Source organism: Durotheca rogersii (genome assembly GCF_024521655.1).
Source record: "Durotheca rogersii strain YMJ 92031201 chromosome Unknown GGS23scaffold_3, whole genome shotgun sequence".
NCBI classification, from domain to species: Eukaryota; Fungi; Ascomycota; class Sordariomycetes; order Xylariales; family Xylariaceae; genus Durotheca; species Durotheca rogersii.
Genome location: NW_026251234.1, coordinates 250,634 through 268,936, shown reverse-complemented (window position 1 = coordinate 268,936; position 18,303 = coordinate 250,634). Strand labels below are relative to the sequence as shown.

At 56.7% G+C, this 18,303-nt stretch overlaps 6 protein-coding genes across 6 annotated transcripts; 4 read left to right on the top strand and 2 right to left on the bottom strand.

Moving 5' to 3' along the window:
* Positions 1–187: 187 nt before the first annotated feature.
* On the top strand, positions 188–1,637 carry GGS23DRAFT_614931 (uncharacterized protein; the record flags this gene model as incomplete). Its single annotated transcript, XM_051520685.1, has 4 exons — positions 188–501; positions 677–983; positions 1,075–1,130; positions 1,183–1,637. The coding sequence occupies 4 exons, from the start codon at positions 188–190 to the stop codon at positions 1,322–1,324; spliced, it is 819 nt and encodes a 272-aa protein (XP_051375175.1). The 3' UTR covers positions 1,325–1,637.
* Positions 1,638–2,826: 1,189 nt separating this feature from the next.
* Positions 2,827–4,190, top strand: GGS23DRAFT_272746 (exoribonuclease). The gene is made up of 2 exons (XM_051512457.1): positions 2,827–3,134; positions 3,197–4,190. Exons 1-2 carry the CDS (start codon positions 3,017–3,019, stop codon positions 3,934–3,936), a joined length of 858 nt encoding a protein of 285 aa, XP_051375174.1. The 5' UTR covers positions 2,827–3,016; the 3' UTR covers positions 3,937–4,190.
* A 2,346-nt stretch (positions 4,191–6,536) lies between these two features.
* GGS23DRAFT_272696 (uncharacterized protein) lies at positions 6,537–9,984 on the top strand. Its single transcript, XM_051512455.1, has 2 exons — positions 6,537–7,351; positions 7,441–9,984. The coding sequence occupies exons 1-2, from the start codon at positions 6,893–6,895 to the stop codon at positions 9,850–9,852; spliced, it is 2,871 nt and encodes a 956-aa protein (XP_051375173.1). The 5' UTR covers positions 6,537–6,892; the 3' UTR covers positions 9,853–9,984.
* A 595-nt stretch (positions 9,985–10,579) lies between these two features.
* On the bottom strand, positions 10,580–14,317 carry GGS23DRAFT_602797 (PAXNEB protein-domain-containing protein; the record flags this gene model as incomplete). The annotated part of the gene is made up of 4 exons (XM_051519377.1): positions 10,580–11,145; positions 11,176–11,622; positions 12,181–13,316; positions 14,289–14,317. 4 exons carry the CDS (start codon positions 14,315–14,317, stop codon positions 10,580–10,582), a joined length of 2,178 nt encoding a protein of 725 aa, XP_051375172.1.
* A 92-nt stretch (positions 14,318–14,409) lies between these two features.
* On the bottom strand, positions 14,410–15,928 carry GGS23DRAFT_614929 (NUDIX hydrolase domain-like protein; the record flags this gene model as incomplete). Its single annotated transcript, XM_051520684.1, has 1 exon — positions 14,410–15,928. One exon carries the CDS (start codon positions 15,926–15,928, stop codon positions 14,918–14,920), a length of 1,011 nt encoding a protein of 336 aa, XP_051375171.1. The 3' UTR covers positions 14,410–14,917.
* A 1,372-nt stretch (positions 15,929–17,300) lies between these two features.
* On the top strand, positions 17,301–17,942 carry GGS23DRAFT_593207 (uncharacterized protein; the record flags this gene model as incomplete). Its single annotated transcript, XM_051518012.1, has 1 exon — positions 17,301–17,942. The coding sequence occupies one exon, from the start codon at positions 17,301–17,303 to the stop codon at positions 17,940–17,942; it is 642 nt and encodes a 213-aa protein (XP_051375170.1).
* Positions 17,943–18,303: the final 361 nt, after the last annotated feature.

The window sequence follows — 18,303 nt, the reverse complement described above, 5'->3', positions numbered from 1 at the left end:
TATGCCCATCCTACGACCCGTATCCCTCTCCCTATCCCGGCACTCTGCACTCTCCGCGCTTCCTAGAGCCTTTATCGCCAGCAGTTATTGTGCGCAACCGCTCCGCAGGCGCATAGTCTCACTCGCCGCCGCCGCCGCCACTCCCCTCGTCTTCCGCTCCCTTGCCGCCCCTTCGGGATCCAGAGCCATGTCGTCTGCGGTCGCGAAGCGCCTCGAGGGTAAGACTATCGTGATCACGGGCGCGTCGTCGGGCATTGGGCGCAGCACTGCGCTTGAGTTCGCGCGCACGGCGCCGCGCAACGGGCTCAAGCTCGTCCTCACAGCGCGCCGCATCGACGCTCTGCGCCAGCTCGCTGAAGACATCGCCAGCGAGGCTGGGCCCGGCAATAACGTCCGCGTCCTGCCCTTCCGCCTCGATGTCAGCAACCCCGACGAGGTCCGCGGCTTCGTTGCCGCCCTACCCGAGGAGTTCCGCGACATCGATATCCTCGTCAATAATGCGTACGTAGCTTCTCTTTTACCCCCCCACCGTCTCCTTTTCGGCCGCCAGGTCTGTGTTACAGTCGGCCATGTACACTACCATATAACGAAGTCTCCTCGGACCTTCCCTAACCGCGTGGTCTCTCGTCTACCTTTTCATTCATCTATGCTGACGGACGTGCACGTCATGGAACAGCGGCCTAGTCAAGGGTGTCGCCCGTGCGCCCGAAATTGCGGAGGTTGATATAAACATCATGTTTGCGACCAACGTCACCGGCCTTATCAACATGACGCAGGCTGTGCTGCCCATATTCCTCGCGCGCGACGGCGGCCGCGGCGATATCATCAACATCGGTAGCATTGCCGGTCGTGAGCCGTACCCCGGCGGTGGCATATACTGCGCCACCAAGGCTGCCGTGCGCAGCTTCACCGACTCTCTTCGCAAGGAGCTTATTGCCACCCGCGTCCGTATCGCCGAGATTGATCCCGGTCAAGTCGAGACGGTAAGCCGAAGGCCACCCAGCCGATGATGTCCTTGCTTGCATGGTGTGCCTTCGTCACTTGAAGAGAAAATACTGACAATGTTTTCGCAAGGAATTTTCTATTGTTCGGTTCTACGGCGACAAGGCGAAGGCAGATGCAGTCTATGCGTGAGTGTCTTCCACCCGGCTCGAATTGTTACAATGCTAATGCTCACTTAAGCGGCTGCGAGCCTCTGACACCTGAAGACATTGCTGAAATCGTGGTGTTCGTTGCTGGTCGGAGAGAAAACGTCGTGGTTGCTGATACGCTCGTCTTCCCCAACCACCAAGCTGGCGCCGGAATTCTACACAAGAAAACGTGAGGAGACCCGTTGCAAAAAGAGATCTCCTGTATTTCCCCGTAAGACTTTTCCGCAAGACCTGAAACCTTGCCCCGGCCAGTCATGACTAGGTAGATGCGGTTCTATTGTGAAAACCGGAATGTTACAGGCTCTTCTCGCCTTTTCGTGTAGAAAAAAATGGAAAAAATACAGCCTGTGGAATAGGGGCTAATCAATGCACTTACCTGGCGGCTGGCGATCGTCTTGTCATCTGAATCGGGTTGCTACTCCCGGTCAGTAGAATTCATAGACGGGGATACTTGAAACTTAGAAGGGGGACAAAAAACTCAGATAAACCAGTTTACTCATTCACGCAAGTCGGTCTTCTAACTCCACATCTCAAGACGAGACACGGAGGTTGAGGACGCTGAAGCCAGCATAACACCGCCCAACTAGCCTCAACCGAAAGCTGATGCCGTTAAGAGACAACTCCACAACCGATCATCGCGCACCCAAAAGAGTAACTACGGTGCGGGAGGGTGGCTTGACCCGCTGTGAGATAGTTGAATGGATAAACTATTCTCATCATAGGAATAGGGTAGCGCTGTGAGAATATGGCTTCTGCTTACATAGAAAGACGTAACTTCTTTCGTCCGACATCGGGGGCAAAGCTATTACTAACCACAGGTTAGCTATCAAAGGTAGGGAATCACAATATGCTATAGTAACGAAGTGGGACACGGAGTATAGGGTCAGAGTTTGGTATTTTGGTATGTAGTTATCTTCACAACACTTCAGAAGCAGAACTGAAAATATAAGACTCATCACAGACAGAGAGCAAGCGAGAGGTGGTACATAGAATGCAAGTACTACTTACCGATTCCAGATGCCCCGGGAGCAACTATGGCTGGTCGTAGGCAATGTATGATGATGCGGCGCTTCCCTGCAAGATGTCAGCGGAAAAGCTGGGGAGGGTAATTAATGGTCCCATAGCAGGTTCATGCTTCAGATGGTAGTGCATGTTTGTTCAGATGCTCAGGAGATCGCAGGAACAGTGGAATAAAAATCATCAGTAGCGAGCGATGGTAGCGGCATAGCCTGGAGAGTCCGTGCCGGTAAGGAGGAGAGGGTAGATGTTCCTACCTTATTATGACCATGGAAGCCCAGGTTGGGTTATTTCAAGCACTGGGCGATCGACCCTTTGGGGGCATGCTGGATGAAAGCGCATATCTGGTGGTTATGGTATCGGATTCATCCCATGGCAGCCTTAGAACGACAGATCTGATATAAACCTGATATTGATTTTATTTTGCCAGCTGCGATCTGAAGTGGTGACTGGACGGACGAATGCCTCGTTGATTTCAAGACCGTGTACAATGCAGAAAGGAAAAAGTTTTGGGGCTTCAATCCATTTGAGGTCAGGGTCCTTTCAAGAAAATGTTCGGAGGCCGGCAAGTTTTCGACCGATACGGTGGTCTGTGCATAGCCTCTTGCTGTGCTCAGTAAGACGGGATACCTCAGGCATTAACATGTCGTGTAGGTACCTGGAGATGTACCTACGTAAAGTACATTAGGAGGCACAATTCCACCAAGGTGGGGCAGTCTTTTTGAGGTTGGATTTTCAATCTCTAGAAGCTTACCCTGCTTGACCAAGCATCGACAGTTTGGAGGAGTTCGCAGCCATTAACAGAATACCCTGGGTTGGCCTACTAAATTCCTCATAGCCCGACAGCGATGGCTGACCGTAGAAGAGTAAATGGTCCGGTGGGCCAAACTGCTCCGCCCGTCTACGATAGCCCTCGATCGCGAAGAGAAGCGAAGCAACTTGGCGACAATGCTATACGGAAAATCTGTGGGTTGCTTCCATGCCAACTCCTGTACATTTATATATATGCTGACTTGGGCTGGGACTAGTCCTGAAAACTGGAGTTACTCCTTCGGCTTCCGGGTCTGCATATCTTGAGATCGAAGACCCAAATGCGACGGGGCCTTCGAGCACCAGCTTAAAACTCACCTGTACCGTCCACGGCCCCCGAGCCCTTCCACGATCCGCACCCTTCTCGCCCCATATCATCCTCTCGACCCATGTGAAATACGCGCCCTTTGCGACGAGGCAGAGACGAGGCTACCTACGCGACGCTAGCGAGCGAGATCTAGGCGTACATTTGGAAACGGCCTTGCGCGGAGCCATCATCGCGGATCGCTGGCCCAAGAGCGGTGTTGACATAATCGTCACAATAATCGAAGGAGATCAGAATCGAGATTCCCCGGACTATGACGGCGACGAAGGTTGGGACGTGATGAACGTTCTGAGTGGCTGCATCACCGTCGCCTCTGCTGCGATTGCCGACGCGGGTATCGACTGCGTCGACACAGTTGCTGGCGGCGTCGCAGCCTTAGTGGCTAAAGACGACAAGAGCCCGCCATTCGTCGTCCTCGACCCCGACGTTGCTGGTTATCACAAGATATTCGCCGCGTGCTGTGCGGCCTACCTACCGACGAGGGACGAGGTCACCAACATCTGGTTCAAAGGCCAGTTACCCGGTGCGGATGCCATGATCTACAACAAGATGGTAGAGAGAAGCCTCGTAGCCTGTCGGAACGCAAATCGCGTTCTCGTCTCGGCTCTGAACGAAACCGTTCGCTCAGGGTAGCAGGCCCCACCCCGAGTTTGACTAAACGTAGGTATAACCGCAACTTCGCCCATCGAACGGAAAGTAGGGCTTCGGCTGGCGAAATAGAGAGGTACATGAAGATTTCTTCGTGTCACGGTACATATATAATGTAGCTGGGAGCAGTAGGGCTTCGGCTGGAGCCTACACGTATTCCCACTCACTGAATGTGTAGGCCGTCGTCTTTCCTCCGGGGTATCCACTACCGTCTGCACTCCCGTGGTCTCTCGCTATACGACGAAGGCGTAGGCGATCGATAGGAGAGCGCTAGAGAATCCGTGATGTGGCCTAGGAAAGGAAGGAGTGATAGCACACGCTCAAGCCGACATGGGGGTATTATATTGACAACTGGAGCCCTGACATGGCATTTCACAAATCCGCACAGCCTCGCGTCGAATATCGACCTGCGATATGGATAGACGACGTGAACGGCGAGTGAGGACTCAGCCATCACCCAATGTGCAAGCATTCTAATGCGTATCGGATTTAGGAGATGCGCCTAGAATTCAACGGGTGGTCGACAACACGACAACGACGACGTGTCAAACCTATAGCTTACGACCAACCAATGAGCATTGTGCGTAACAAGGCAAAAGCAAGATTTGCCACGGGCCGATGCCGTATCCGATTCGCGCTGGAGTTGTGGTAAATAGAGTTATTATATGATATAATACCCAAGATTGGATGTAAGCAAGAGCTTCACATTCGCTAATTACTACCATACAGGGAGGGGGGGGTCTATTAACACTATGTCAGCAACCCTTTCTATAACTAGACATAGTATCTGCCTCGTAATAAAAAGGAGTTAAACTCTAGGCTAATATTATTACCATTTCTCGATATAGTTACCATCCGGACATAATGTCTTTATTTTTAAAAAAGGTACATTCCATAGGATTACCCGGTTACCTCTATATTACTAAGTACGTACCTTTGTACCTTTATATCTTTTACGTCTGTTACCTTAGGTATCTCCTAACCTCCTACCTACCTACCTACCTACCTCTTCCATAGGTTCGAAGATAGATAAATAGATTCTACGTACGCGCGCGCGAACTAGCTCCTATAGGTTCGTAGATAGGTAGATAGATTCTACGCGCGCGAACTGGCTTCCATAGGTTTAAAGATAGGTTTAAAGATAGGTAGATAGATTCTACGCGCGAACTAGCCCCTATAGGTTCGAAGATAGATAGATTTCATACGCCTAAATAACCTCCCATAGGTTTAAAGATAGATAGATTCCATACGCTTAAATAAGCTCCCATAGGTTCGAAGATAGATAGATTCCACGCGCGAACTAGCTCCCATAGGTTCGCAGATAGGTTCGAAGATAGATAGATTCCACGTACGCGAACTAGCTCCCATAGGTTCGTAGATAGGCTCGAAGATAGGTTCGAAGATAAATAGATTCCACGTACCTAAACTAGCTTTCATAGGTTTAAAGATAGGTTCGCAGATAGGTTCGTAGATAGGTTCGTAGATAGGTTCGAAGATAGATAGATTCTACGCGCGAACTGGCTCCTATAGGTTCGAAGATAGATAGATTCTACGCGCGAACTGGCTCCCATAGGTTCGCAGATAGGTTCGCAGATAGGTTCGCAGATAGGTTCGAAGATAGGTTCGTAGATAGGTAGTAGATCATGGTATTTATAGAAAAAAGATAAAGATAATAGGTCTAGGTAGGTAGGTAGTCTAGGTAGGTAGGTGGTCTAGGTAGGTAGGTGATCTAGGTAGGTAGGTAGGTAGGTAGGTACCTATGGAATATATAAACATTATATCCGTCTGGATATTAGTTCCTACGTAGTTATAAAAACTATCCTGAAATAATAAGAAGAAAAGGTAATAAGGTCGGTACCGTAACCCTTGCTATAATTCTTTTAGCCCCTCCGAAAGAATGACTAGTTAAGGTAACCCTTACTAGATTTAGTTACCGTATCGGTACCCCGACTCTATTACTGACATACTGTCCATAGACCCCCCCCTCCTTGTATGGTAATTAGAGCGGGCGCCGTGCTCGATAATGCATGCATAATCAGTTGTGACCCTGGCGGGCCGGTAGGCGCGTGCGTGCGCGTCGATGCACGCATTCCACGTTGATGCATCTCAGCTAGGACCGACCTACCGAGATCCTGAATTCCGTAATAGCGTATGGATGCATCCAGATAAGCACCTCCTCCTAGCCTCTGCTGCGACGTGTAAATACGTGTAGGTACCTGGGAAGGTACCTACCTGACCTCCTAACCTAGGTACCCTGAGCAGTTGATAGAGGGAATATGTACCTTCTTGTGAGGATTACCAACCTATATAACAAGTACCTGCTACTAGTTAGAATATGTGTAGCAAGTTGAAGCAAGAGGTGCCCCGCTGAATTGCGACAACCTGAAGTTGACTGATGTAGAGTAAGAATGAAGGAAGGTAGGTACATAAAACATGTAATGCACCTGCCTAATCTAACAACCCCGGGTTGGTTCGTGATGGACCGACGTACAGTGTACATAGGACGCACCCATTTGGCTAGGCGGCTCCTGGCGTCGGATCCACGTACCTCGGTACTAGACCCGTTGCGAGGGTGAGGGCGAGGAGGCAGGTGAAGTGGACCGAACCGGACCTCTCTTGTCATAAGTCATGGAAGTCGCGGACCCTCTTCAAGACATCATCTCTCTATAGGCAATTGCCTAGCTATATTCCATAAACCAATAACCACATAACCTCGCAACCACAAATCCACAACAACAATGTCCATCAGCATCCAGCATCTACACGTCCACACATGACAAGGCGAGCCCACATATATATTCGTAATGAATATGTATTGCTCGAGTCGAGCGCTCCGACACTCGTGAACGCCTCGCTGCTTCTTGTACATGTCTGATTGGAAGCTCGGCATCCTCATACAACCCAGGCTCGGAGCCACCGGCCGACCCTCGATACCCAAGCCATGGCTTCGCCCGGCGCGACCGCTGTTCCGGCACCCACCACCTTCGAGAATACCAGCGTCTGGCACAATCTCACGTCCTGGACCGTGCAGCATCTGAGGGATTCCGTCAGCAACGTCACGAGATACGCCCCGTCGCTCGAGGACCTCATTCTGGCCGGCCCTAGGATGCTCACCAAGCTTGGCATCCTCTCCTTTCCCGACCCCGTCGATAGCTTCGGACAGCGCGTCATAGCCGACCCAACCGCTTCCGACTACTTTCTGTCCACTTCCACATCCAGGATGCTCACTCAAGTCTCCGAGGTGGCAGCCAATGCTGCTGCTAACGCTGCCAACATGCTCGACGGCGACGACCAAGACCCCGCTGCCCTGGTATCCAAGTTCTCGACCGAGGGCGCTAAAGGCATCGGGAGCGTCTTCAGCTATGCCACGAGCAAGTGGGCGCTCTGCTGCGTGGCCATGGTATGTTTACCCCTCGAGCTCGCCCTTCCCGCTATATCCGCAGCACCGTACGCAGGTTGTGATCGCTCACCTCTGGACAATTCTCGCAGGCTATCATCCTCAACCGCACCCACATATTTGCCGCCTCGCGGAGGAGGCTGCGTTTGACGTGGACCGTCCGACTCTTCCTCCGCATACTGCCCATCGTGCTCTTTATGTACCAGGCCCGCCAGCTTCTACAGTCCATCCAATGCCAGACCTCGCCCGACTTCGCCGAGCTACGCTGGGGCAACGCGAGCAAAACATCGGAACTTATGTTCGCCCAACCCTCTGTCTTTCTACACAGTCTCAGTTCGACTCTACTCTTAGGAGCCACCGACTACGACAGCTGCCGCGCTATCGATATGATTCCCCCGAGCAACCATAGATTTCCCGCCGAACTCCGGGGCTCGTTGTCTCAGCTGTGGCCCCTCTTTGGGACCCTATGCCTCAGCCATTTCCTAGAAACGATCTCGTGCGCGGTGCAAGGACGTCCTGTGGCCGTCGAAACGGGCATGACACTCTTCGAACACTCGCTAGCCTTCGCCGAGGCAGACGCGGCCATTGGCAACCAGCTTGGTTGGGGCCTGTTTTCTAGCGGTAGCGCAAATATCACGTATCAGCATTCTTCTGGAACTAGCATCGCCATCTCGCGGTCCATGATCATGAAACGGGTGAACACGCCGCCCGAGGTCCTCTTAGTAGCCTTCTTCTCCGCCATGAGCCATATCACCAGCCACGTCCTAGGAGTATTCGACTTGCAGAGCAGATATAGGCTGGCTAGCACGGGCTTCTGGGCGATGTGTTTCATGGGAAGCATAGTCCTAGAAGCCCTGGACTTTTCCCTTGATAATCCATCAAGCATGGGGCTTTTTAGATTTCCCACGGTCTGTATCATAGGTTTCATCCCCCACGTGATGGTACTTGCAGGTACTCTTGTCTGCTTTACCATCTACGCGATCGCGCTAGTTCTCTCTGCCTTGGACCCTCCGGACAGGCAGACTGCTGTCGGGCGGCCATTATCGTTTCGAGAACGACTGGCGAACGCGCATGAAAACATGCAAGCCAACATTTCTCTCTCCGATATCCACGTCTCCCGAGACATGGACTTCTATACTGCCCTGCTCAGAACGGGCTTCGGTGTCATAACGATGGCAAGCGAGGCTGTTTACCTAAACGAAGACCGAGGCGTGAACGTGAAAAGCCGCACGTGGCTCGAAGAGGATCGACTGAGAGAGCTCGAGTCTCTACGAATGCAGTGGGCGAGCTCGGGAATGAGTGCCTCGCGCTACGATTCCATCGGAACTATTGGGCTGGTGCCTATCAAAGACGGCCAGCTCGGAGCATCGAGCGGATACGCGCGAGAGCGGGCAGCACAGAAGGTGCCCAAATCACGCATCGGAGAAAAGCGCGCTAGGGACGGAGTTGGGGCTACCGAACGTAGCTCGCGTTGGCTCCTCGCGCTGGAATTCCTCATGAATATTAATCGACTCTTATTGCGATGGACCGCGGTACTAGTGTTGAAAGGGCTCGCGCGTCTCGGAATCAGGACCCGGCCCCGCTTTCTCCTCTGGCTCTCCCGCTTGTCCAAGCAGGATAAGAAAGACGAGAGCCAACCTAGCCGGGAGGGACGATCGTTGGTTGGCCGATCCGGGAGAAACAGCAGGCTCTATAACGATGAGACTGCTGATGTAGAGGCCGAGGTACGAAACCGTCTTAAGGCATCACCCGAAACCGCAAACCTGCCGGACGAAGAAATAGACTCGACATTATACTCGTCCTGGAAGCATGGCGAGTTATGGGGTTCCACAGATACCAGTGGCGACTGGCAGCCGAGCGAAGACGACGAAGATTCGGACGCGACGAGCGTCGTACATAGCATTATCGGGGATGATGAAGACGAGCAGAGTCAGTGGGAGGATGAAGATGAAATTTTAGATGACGGCCAGAAAACCCCCACACAACACGACCACCCACAGTTCTCGCGCGAGACGACACCCTTTGACCAGCCGCTGGCCCTTGACGATCTAGCGAGGCTTCTCCATCCGAGGAGCCCAGAAGAGCGTCGGGAAGCTCACGCTCTAGCCGCACATCTAACTAGTGATCATATCGTCACACGTTCTCAATATGCGCGCATGCAGCACAACCAGCGCGGGCGCCTTCTGCTCCCGGCTAGCCGACAGCCCGGCGGTGGTAAGCTTACAGATGAGGATCAGGCGGAGCTCCTCGAGCACCTGATCGTTACGCGGCGGACCGAGGCGACCCGCGAAAGGGAAAGGCAGGGTCGCGCCGAGGACGAGGACGTTGGCAGCGGCCCGCACTGCGTCGTATGCCACTCGGCGCCGCGCAAGATCATCGTGTGGCCCTGCCGGTGCCTCAGCCTGTGCGACGAGTGTCGGGTGACGCTCGCTATGAATAATTTTGACAAGTGCGTGTGCTGCCGCCGCGAGGTCGTCAGCTTTAGTCGTATATACGTGCCTTGAGGTGGCATGGCCCAACCTCAATTTTCTTTTTGTTATCTGCGTAAATCGCCGGGGGGGGGCCAAGGGGCGAGCGAGGATGCGATTATGACGAGCACGACGACGATGACGACGAGTGCCCGGGTGATGGGATACGCGCATGTGTGCGCTACGTATGTATATGTTGTTTCGGTTCAGCTTTGGTGAAATGGATCACATTCTCGTACTCGGCCCGCCCTGCAGTCCCTCCCCGGTCTACCTCAACGCTAGATCCCTGTCGTTCGATATCAAAGGCCATATGCTGCTGCGACGCTTGTCGTCCGGTGACGGCCTGTTTTCGCCTGTGTTCCTATTCTTCGCCATCCCCGTGCTCGTCGAGGGAAAGCAGCACGCCTACTCGTTCCTCCTCCTCGCGCAGCGGTCGCTGTTCTGAGTAGAGAGCAGCGAGGACCGTGACGCCGCAGGTTGTTGCACACTAGACTAGTCATCTGCGAAGACCGGAATGCTGTGTACGCGTGGACACTTGCCTCTCCCAACCTAGATGAGCTTACGTTCTACGTCAGCGTGCGGCTAGCCTGCGCTTTGCGCGACGAGGACATATTGTGGTAAAGGGGTATCTTGGTAATTCCTCGGGGCGCTTCTACTCCCTCGAGAATGTCTAATGCGTCGGGACTACCACGACGCAGCGGCGCGAGCTGAAGTAAATAGTCACAGGTAGGAGAAAACCCCTTCTCTTTTTTTCCCTTCCGTTCTACATAGCCGCCCATTCTATGCAGAAGACCCTGGCGTGCGGCGCCGCGGGGCTCTGCTCGACTGCTTCCTCTCCTCCTCCGCCCTTGCCGTTCGCTGCTCCGCCGCCGTCTCCACCCGGAGGCGGCGCGGTGGCGCCCCCGATCAGATACCCCTTCTTGACGCCGGTGCCGAGGCGGCCGCCGGCGACGATGTCGAGGACGCGGACGGGCGCGTCCCAGCCGTAGCCGGTGGCCTGGAAGTGGCTGTGGAAGCGCAGCGGGTCGCCCGGGTACACGTTGTAGTCGCAGCCGAAGCGCAGCCCGGGCATCAGGTAGTACCCCTGGGCCTGCAGGTGCGCGTAGAGCGGGTAAGAGGGGGGCAGGTCGATGTCGGCGGACGCGGGTTCCCCCGGCTGGGGGCGTGGATAGAGCAGGCTGCTCGTGGTGGGCGTTACCGCGAAGCCCGGGGGTTCTTTTGCTGGCTTTGCTGCTTGCGCGCCGGAAGACGGCGAGGCACTGCCCGGCGGCTCGTAGAGAGATACATCTTTTTCGGTACCGTCCCTACCAGCCTCACCGTCGTTCCTCTCTGGAGTGACTCTTCTAGTTTGTAACTCACCGGCCTCTTCTTTTTGCTTTGCTTTCTTACCCTTTGCTCTCTTGCCTATTCTCCCCTCTCCCGGCGGCGGCTTCGAGCGTGCCTTGCTTTCGGCCGCCGCCAGCTGCGCCCTCTTTCCTTCGGCCTTGATAGCTTGCAGGTACAAACGACGAGCCTCGGTATCGAGGGCTTGGGCGAGCCGGGAGGGGTGGTGGAAAGAAGCGTCATCGACGACGAAGGCAACGCGCTTATCGACGAGGACCCGCGCCTCCTCGGGCATCAGCTCGACTGGAAGGCCCATGAAAATATTCTGCTGCGAGTTTTGCGGGATCGTGCCGACAAAGACGGAGCAGATGTTGTGATGGCGGCGCAGGTACATGACATCGTCGATATCGAAGAGTAGGTATTGGCCTGCAACCTTCGAGATTCTCACCCGAGAGCGGCTACCTGGACCCGCGCCCGCGCTGGCTGAGGGAGCCATGGTAACCGCGAAAGCTAGGGCAGCGGTCGTCCCGATCTGCCAGCTGCTGCCAAGTTAGTATGGCTGATGCCGGGGAAAGGTTGGCGGTGTGACGACTGTTTCAATAGATATGAAAACAGGCTTGGACGATCATAAATTTCGGGTTTCAACACGTGCGTTTGTCAGAGGATTGACAAATAATAATTTTGGATAATCATTTCGTCGCAATGTCTAGGGCCGCATGGAGTAAATGAGGGGATTCAACTCACCTTGATGTTGTGTTGGGTTGGTGGATGGAAAGATTTCTTCGCCTTTTTTTCCCGCTCCTTTTAAGGTCCCTCCTTGTGGGGCCTGAGGACAGTGTGTAAATCTTGATGTGAAGTCCGTACACTGTGCATTCGTATGTGACTACGCGCCTCAGCAGAATGTGCCGGCTAGCGAAGTCTATGCGGAGGGGAAGCGTAGATAGGAAAATGGGCCTGATTCGACTCAATCAATCGACTACCTGCTGATCGGCATGTTCTTGATACTGTGTGGCAGAGTACGGCCTCTTTAGAACTCCATACTCCCCTTGCCAGGTTCAGATTTGCTTTTCCCTCCCTCGTCTTCCCCGACCGGAGGCAGGTAGAACGGTTTGATCACCAAGCCTCTTGAACGGCTCAAACTAAACGAGAGGTCCTCGCCAGCCGAGTTATTCTCCGAGGAGCCCCCGCCCCTTTCGTGGAATAGAGGTAGGCTGTGTACTTTGAGGAGGCCCTGCATCTGCTCGTCCGGCTTGGAATCGGATTTTGATGATGGAGGCGGGACATGGATGACGCCAGATTGGAGCGGGATGAGCTCGACGACGCCGTCGCATAGTATCTCCATCCATCGTGTCAATCCCGTAGTCCGGGGATAGAGAGAAAGCGGCAAGGCGATCACAACGGTGAGCCTCGCAGGGTACTGTCTCAGCAGCGCTCGCAACGCGTGTAAAAATTGCAGCACCTCCTCAGGTCTGGCGGACGAGCCGTCGTAGGTTGTGGGAGACAGGAGGCCTGGGACTACGATCCGGTGGATCCACGAGGGCGGCGAGCTTCCCAGCTTAGAATCGACGTCTTTAATAAATGTCTTGAAAGGAGACGGCGACTCTCTCCTGGTGGGCGAGGGTAGACTTTGAAAGCCGCTCATCGAGGGGTGGAAGCCAATCTGCCCCTTCGCATCCTTAGGATTAAGTCTTTTTGAGAGGTCGAAGGAATGGCAGAACGTAGACATATTTCCCGTCGAGCGGCCGTTCTGTCGTTGAAGGATCTCTCTGTCCCTCGGGGCACCCGCGGATGTCAGGCTTTCGTATCTCCAGGCTATCTTCATCTTGTCGTTCGAAGGCGCCTCTGATTGGCCCGACTCTGACTTTTCCTGGATCGAAAGGCCAGGTAGTTCGTGCCTCCAGCTATCGTACGGGCCAAGCACGTGGACTTGATGTCCTTGGACCATCCCCTCGGCGGCATAGTAGCGCAGAAGAACGCCGGCAAAGTCGGTAGTGCCGTGCTCGCCGATGAGCAGTGACGTGCCCAACGGTAGGCCAGCATGCCCGGCTAAGAGCCCATCCAACGAGGCGGTGCCGGTGGAAGTAGTGAGCCGCCCATCGACGGGGGATGGACGGACGCCTGGGGCGGGGAGGCTCTCGGTCCTCGGCTGAGCGGGTTGGGAGGAAGAGGAAGCCGAGCTGCTTATCACAGCATTTCTCTTCCTGAAGGACATCGCCCCAGCGTGCGGCGTCTATGAGTTTGCTGAGAATCTTGCAGAGAGTCGTGTGTAGGTTAGGTAGAGGCGCGACACTAAAAGTAGAAGAAAATCCATTTGAAGGTATTTTCTACCGGTAGAGTCGGGCAGGTATAATAGAAGGTATCCTTCAACCCACATTAGTACGCGAGTATTTTATTTTAGGTACCGACCTCAGGTACTTACTTGCGAGTTTATGCAATTCCATCCCCTATATGCAAATGCAGGTAGCCAATGTACCTCCTATAAACCAAGAGTCTGAAAGTACCGCCCAAGTTCGGTAGGTACCGATAGACCTCTTTCATTGAATTGTCCCGCCTCAACCTCCCACTGCATACCATCCAAACAGGGAGTTATCGATAACCTCCAAAATTACCTACATTCTATCTTCATCGGTCCCTTCGCCGAAAGAAAAAAAGCAAAACAACACCAAAATAAACATACCTACCTACCTAGATACAATTGACGACAACGTCTCTCTGCCCCCCGACATCTCTCACTGCGACACCCAATCTACAGCCGCCCACCTGCTCCTCTCCCACCGCCCCGGCGCGCACGAAGACGTAGGAACGACAAAGAAAATACTCTTGCCAACATGTCGAACCTGGGCGGCGGCGACGCGCAGCTGTTCGAGGACAGCTTCACGGTGACGGCGCACGACCAGTCCAAGTACGACCGGGTGGCGCGGATCTCGGCGACGTCGATCGACAACCAGACGCAGATGCAGCTGGACATCAACACGGAGCTGTTCCACGTGCCGGTCGGGGTCAACCTGCACGTGGTGCTCGCGACGAGCCTGGCGATCGACGGGTCCCGCGAGGACGACGACAACAACGCCGCCGAGGACGGCGCCGGCCGCCCCGGCCAGCCGCAGGGCACCGCCGCCGCCGCCGCCGCCGCCAAGGGTTGGCGCTACGTCCGCGGCGAGTCCAACCTCGCCGACATGTTCGACTACGTCTGCCACGGCAAGATCTACAAGTTCGAGGACGGCGTCGACGGCATGACCATGTGCGTCTTTCCCCCTTACCCCCCTCCCCCCCTTTTCTATTTTACCCTCGCTGCTGTCTCTCGGCACGTCGGTCCTAACGCAATTATTGCCGTGCTCTAGCCGCGCGTACATCTCCTTCGGCGGTCTTCTAATGATGCTCGAGGGCCCTTACAAGAAGCTCACCCCGCTACACGTCGACAACACCTACCTCCTCATCAAGAAATGAAGCGGCATGCCCATCGACGAAAATACGCCTTCGTCGTATTATCTATTCCCCTCCTCCGCGACATCTTAACCTCGACTCGCGAATTCACGGCAGACTACGGATTAGTGCGGGGTTGGATCTAGGGATACGAAGACGCAGAGGGCGGGACACAGTGCAGGGCATTATACATATAGACACGCGTTTTGGTGGCAGCGGAGCATGGACGCGAGCTGCGACTGGTCTATTATTATAGCGTGCGGAGGGCTAGCTATGCTATAAAAACGGGCGATAAAGACAGTCTCGGTTGGGCAAAGGCAAGGTAATGCATGAGCACGAGAGAGTACGAGGTGGCTTAGTCTTGGTTTTCGTTTTTGTAATTACTCGGCGACAAAGACGGGCCCGGGAATGGCAGCCTTCGATGGAGCCGCTGGACGATCTCGGCGTAGTCGGGTTCGTTCTCGGCCGTGAGGATCTTGTGGCGGATGAAGAAGTCGAGCAGGACGAGGCCGCAGTTGGGCTTGAACCGGCCGCGGGCGAGCTCCTCCTGGACCTCCTCGACCGTCAGCAGGTAGAACTCGGCGACCTCGCCGTCCTTGGGCGTCGGGCGGAAGCCGGCCGGTAGCTCGATCTCGTAGAGCCACTGCGTCTCGGGGTAAATCTGACCAGCTTCGCCGCCCGCGCGCTCGTCCGTGATGTGGATGTACGTGATCTGGCCGGCGAACCGGGCGCGCTCGCGCATGAGCGCGGCGGGGATGTCGGCCTCCTCGTCGGCCTCGCGCACGACGCAGGCGAAGGGGTCCTCGCCGGCGACGAGGCCGCCGGCGACGGTGTTGTCGAGCATGCCGGGGTAGGTGGACTTGGAGGCGGCGCGGCGGGGCACCCAGAGGCGGAGGCCGCGGCTCGCGGCCGGGTCGCGGACGTAGCCGGTCATGTGGACGCCGTAGCGCGCGACGCCGAGCAGGCCGGTGGCGCTGCGCTCGACGGTGTAGAGCAGGCGGCCGCCGGCGCCGTAGACGGGCCAGGGCTCGTCGCGCCAGCCGCGCAGGATGGCGAAGGCGCGCCGCTCGCGCCAGTGGCGCATCAGCGCGGCGACGCGCGCCGAGCGCTCCGGCTCGCTGGCCTGCTCGAAGGCGCGCACGGTGCGCGCGCCCGCGTCGACGACGACGGCGCCCCGCACCGCCTCGGGCACCGCGACGAGCTGCGCGACCACCTCGTCGAGCATGTAGCCCAGCGGCTGCCCGCCCGGCGCGACGAGCGTGTGCAGCCGCGCCGTCAGCGCCGCGAGCGCCTCCGGCTCCTGGCTGCGGTACGGGAACGTGTCGCCCTCCCTCACGATGTCGAGGTTGGTCATGCGGCGCGACATGGCGGCGGCGGCGGCTGGGGGCCGGGGGTGCCGCAGCTGCCGGAGCGTCTGGTGGATGGTGGATAGGACGGCGCTGGCCGAGCTGGAGTGCCGGCGGCAAGACGTGGTCGAGCTGGGCGAGCGACGCGGAGCTAAGATGCCCGGCGGCCAATCTCCGGCGGGGTGCGAGGGGTGGTTCGAGAGGTGTGGGTGGTAGGGCTGATTAGGCAGATTCTTCGCGGGCGGGCGGTCTGCGCATTCACTTCCTGCTCTGGCCCCTCCTCGTCTCGTGCCCGGCTGCCCCGGCTGCAATTTATATCCTCGCGCGGCCCCAGCAGCTTGCCGGGCAGTGCGGGTGAATGCTATCCATCGAAGTCTATGCCTCTCAGGCGCACATGCTGACATGTCTTAGAGTGCCTTATAGTAATACCTCGTCGCTCGATAGTTTTTTCCTAGTCTAGAAGCGTTGAGGCGCGGCGCTATATGTCTACCTCTAAGGAACACGCCCGGGAACGACCAAGTTACCTACCGACCTACCTACCTAGCTAGGGCCTCCGCGGGACACCACCCACCGCACGTAGCCAACCCCCGTCCCCCTATTCCCCCTATCGCTAGCTGTTAACAGCCCTATGCCTCAGCGAGCAAGCGAAGCAAAGCTACTTGTACCAGCAGCCGGGCGAGCACGTACCGTCCAAGTACACGGCGGCGCGCTAGTAACGCCAACATCCCCATCTCAAACATCGGGATGAGGCAATATGTTGTCGAGCTGACTCTGGCTTCTGTTCCAAGACTCAGCGGTGCATTATCCGCACGTCCGCCCAAACGAGGGCACGGAGAGGAGGCTGCCGCTCTAATGCGGATGCAATACCGCACCACAGCATGGCCGTCACAGGGGGCATTGAGGCTGGTAGATGCATACCTATAGGTAGACGCATATGCACTCATGTAGATGCATATGCCTCGGTAGGTACCATTTGTCTTGGGTGCATAGGTAATACCTCTTATGCCGCCCCACGCGAGCTCCAGGCGGGCGATTGACGTCGAATTAATAGCTACCTACCTAGCTCGGCAGCGTCTGCCCGGGCAGCATTCTCACCCACGCGCGTGCAGAGACCCGGACGCCGCCTGCGAGCCGACGACGAGGCCCGCCAGCCTACCCCCGCTAGCCACCCTAATGCCAAGCGCAACGCGAGGCCGCAATACAAACAGGGAGACAGCTTTTCCTCTCATTCCCCGTCTTCCCGGCCGTCCGGACCCCCCTCGAGTCCTTCGCCGCCTGTCCCCGCCTCCCTCGAGCGACGGCGTATCCCGTCCGTCCATCCCCGCCAGACGAACACGAGCACGGCTCGCCGGGCCAGCAGCTACTTGACCGCCAACCCGCCCTCTCGCACCCATGCAGCAACCACAGCCCCAGCCCCAGCCGCAGCAGCTCCCCTTCGGCCTGGTCGCCGCGGGCCAGCCCGTGGTCACGGAGCCCGCGTCGCGGCCGTCGGAGACCTCGTTCCTGTACCAGGTGCCGTGGTCGGGGGCCAGCAGCGGGGGCGGCTCTGGCTCCGGCTCCTCCTCGGCGCCCGCGTCGTCGCACCTCGCCGTCTTCCTGCTGCCGGGCGTGGTGCTGCCGGCCGGCACCGCGGCCGCCATCTACCTGGGCGCGGACCCGGCGCGGTTCCGCTTCCTCGGCGGCGTCGGCCCGGGCAAGGAGAGCGCCGTGTTCAAGGTCGAGGCGCCCGCCGCCGACGGCGGCCTCGTCGTCGGCGTCAGCCTCGAGGACGCCGCCTCCGTCGCCGCGCGCATCCAGGAGCTGCGCAGCAGCAGCAGCAGCAGCACCCCCGCCCCCGCCCCCGCCCCCAACAACACCCTCCTCCTCGCCCAGCGCATCATCCAGAACGCCTTCAACTTCCTCTCCGGCTTCAGCGGCGCCGTCGGCCCCGCCGGCGTCGAGGTCGTCCCCCTCCGCGCCTTCCAGGACTGGTGGCGCCGCTTCGAGAGCAAGGTCCGCGCCGACCCGTCCTTTCTCGAGAGGGACCAGGACTAGAAAAAAAATTTTTCTTTTTTCCCTCGACTGCTGGGCCTCGTGCGGCTTGGTCGCCTGCCAGCTCCCGCCTCCCGCTGCTGCAAACAGACCCAGTCCCGGTCTTTTTAGTTCAAATAAGCAGGCGGGGATGGCGGGGGGGGGGGGGATAGGTCTCGACGACTCGTGCGGAGGCAAGTGGCACAAGGGCGCGCCCGAGTCTTGTCTATGTGTGGGCGCGTGGGCGGGCTGGAAAAGGGGGACTGCCTTACGAAAATACCGGGTGAACTTGGACGCATCGAGCGAACGAGGGGGCCGAGGTGTTTAGCTCTTAGGTCTCTCCGCGATGGCCCCTTAACCAATAGCTGCACATGAGGGGAGCCTC

Excerpts from the sequence above, each read along its gene's own strand:
- GGS23DRAFT_272746 (XM_051512457.1), top strand. The coding sequence starts at position 3,017 with ATGGCTGACCGTAGAAGAGTAAATGGTCCGGTGGGCCAAACTGCTCCG. Across the intron at positions 3,135-3,196 it reads CAATGCTATACGGAAAATCT|TCCTGAAAACTGGAGTTACT; the intron begins GTGGGTTGCTTC and ends GGCTGGGACTAG.
- GGS23DRAFT_272696 (XM_051512455.1), top strand. The coding sequence starts at position 6,893 with ATGGCTTCGCCCGGCGCGACCGCTGTTCCGGCACCCACCACCTTCGAG. Across the intron at positions 7,352-7,440 it reads CGCTCTGCTGCGTGGCCATG|GCTATCATCCTCAACCGCAC; the intron begins GTATGTTTACCC and ends CAATTCTCGCAG.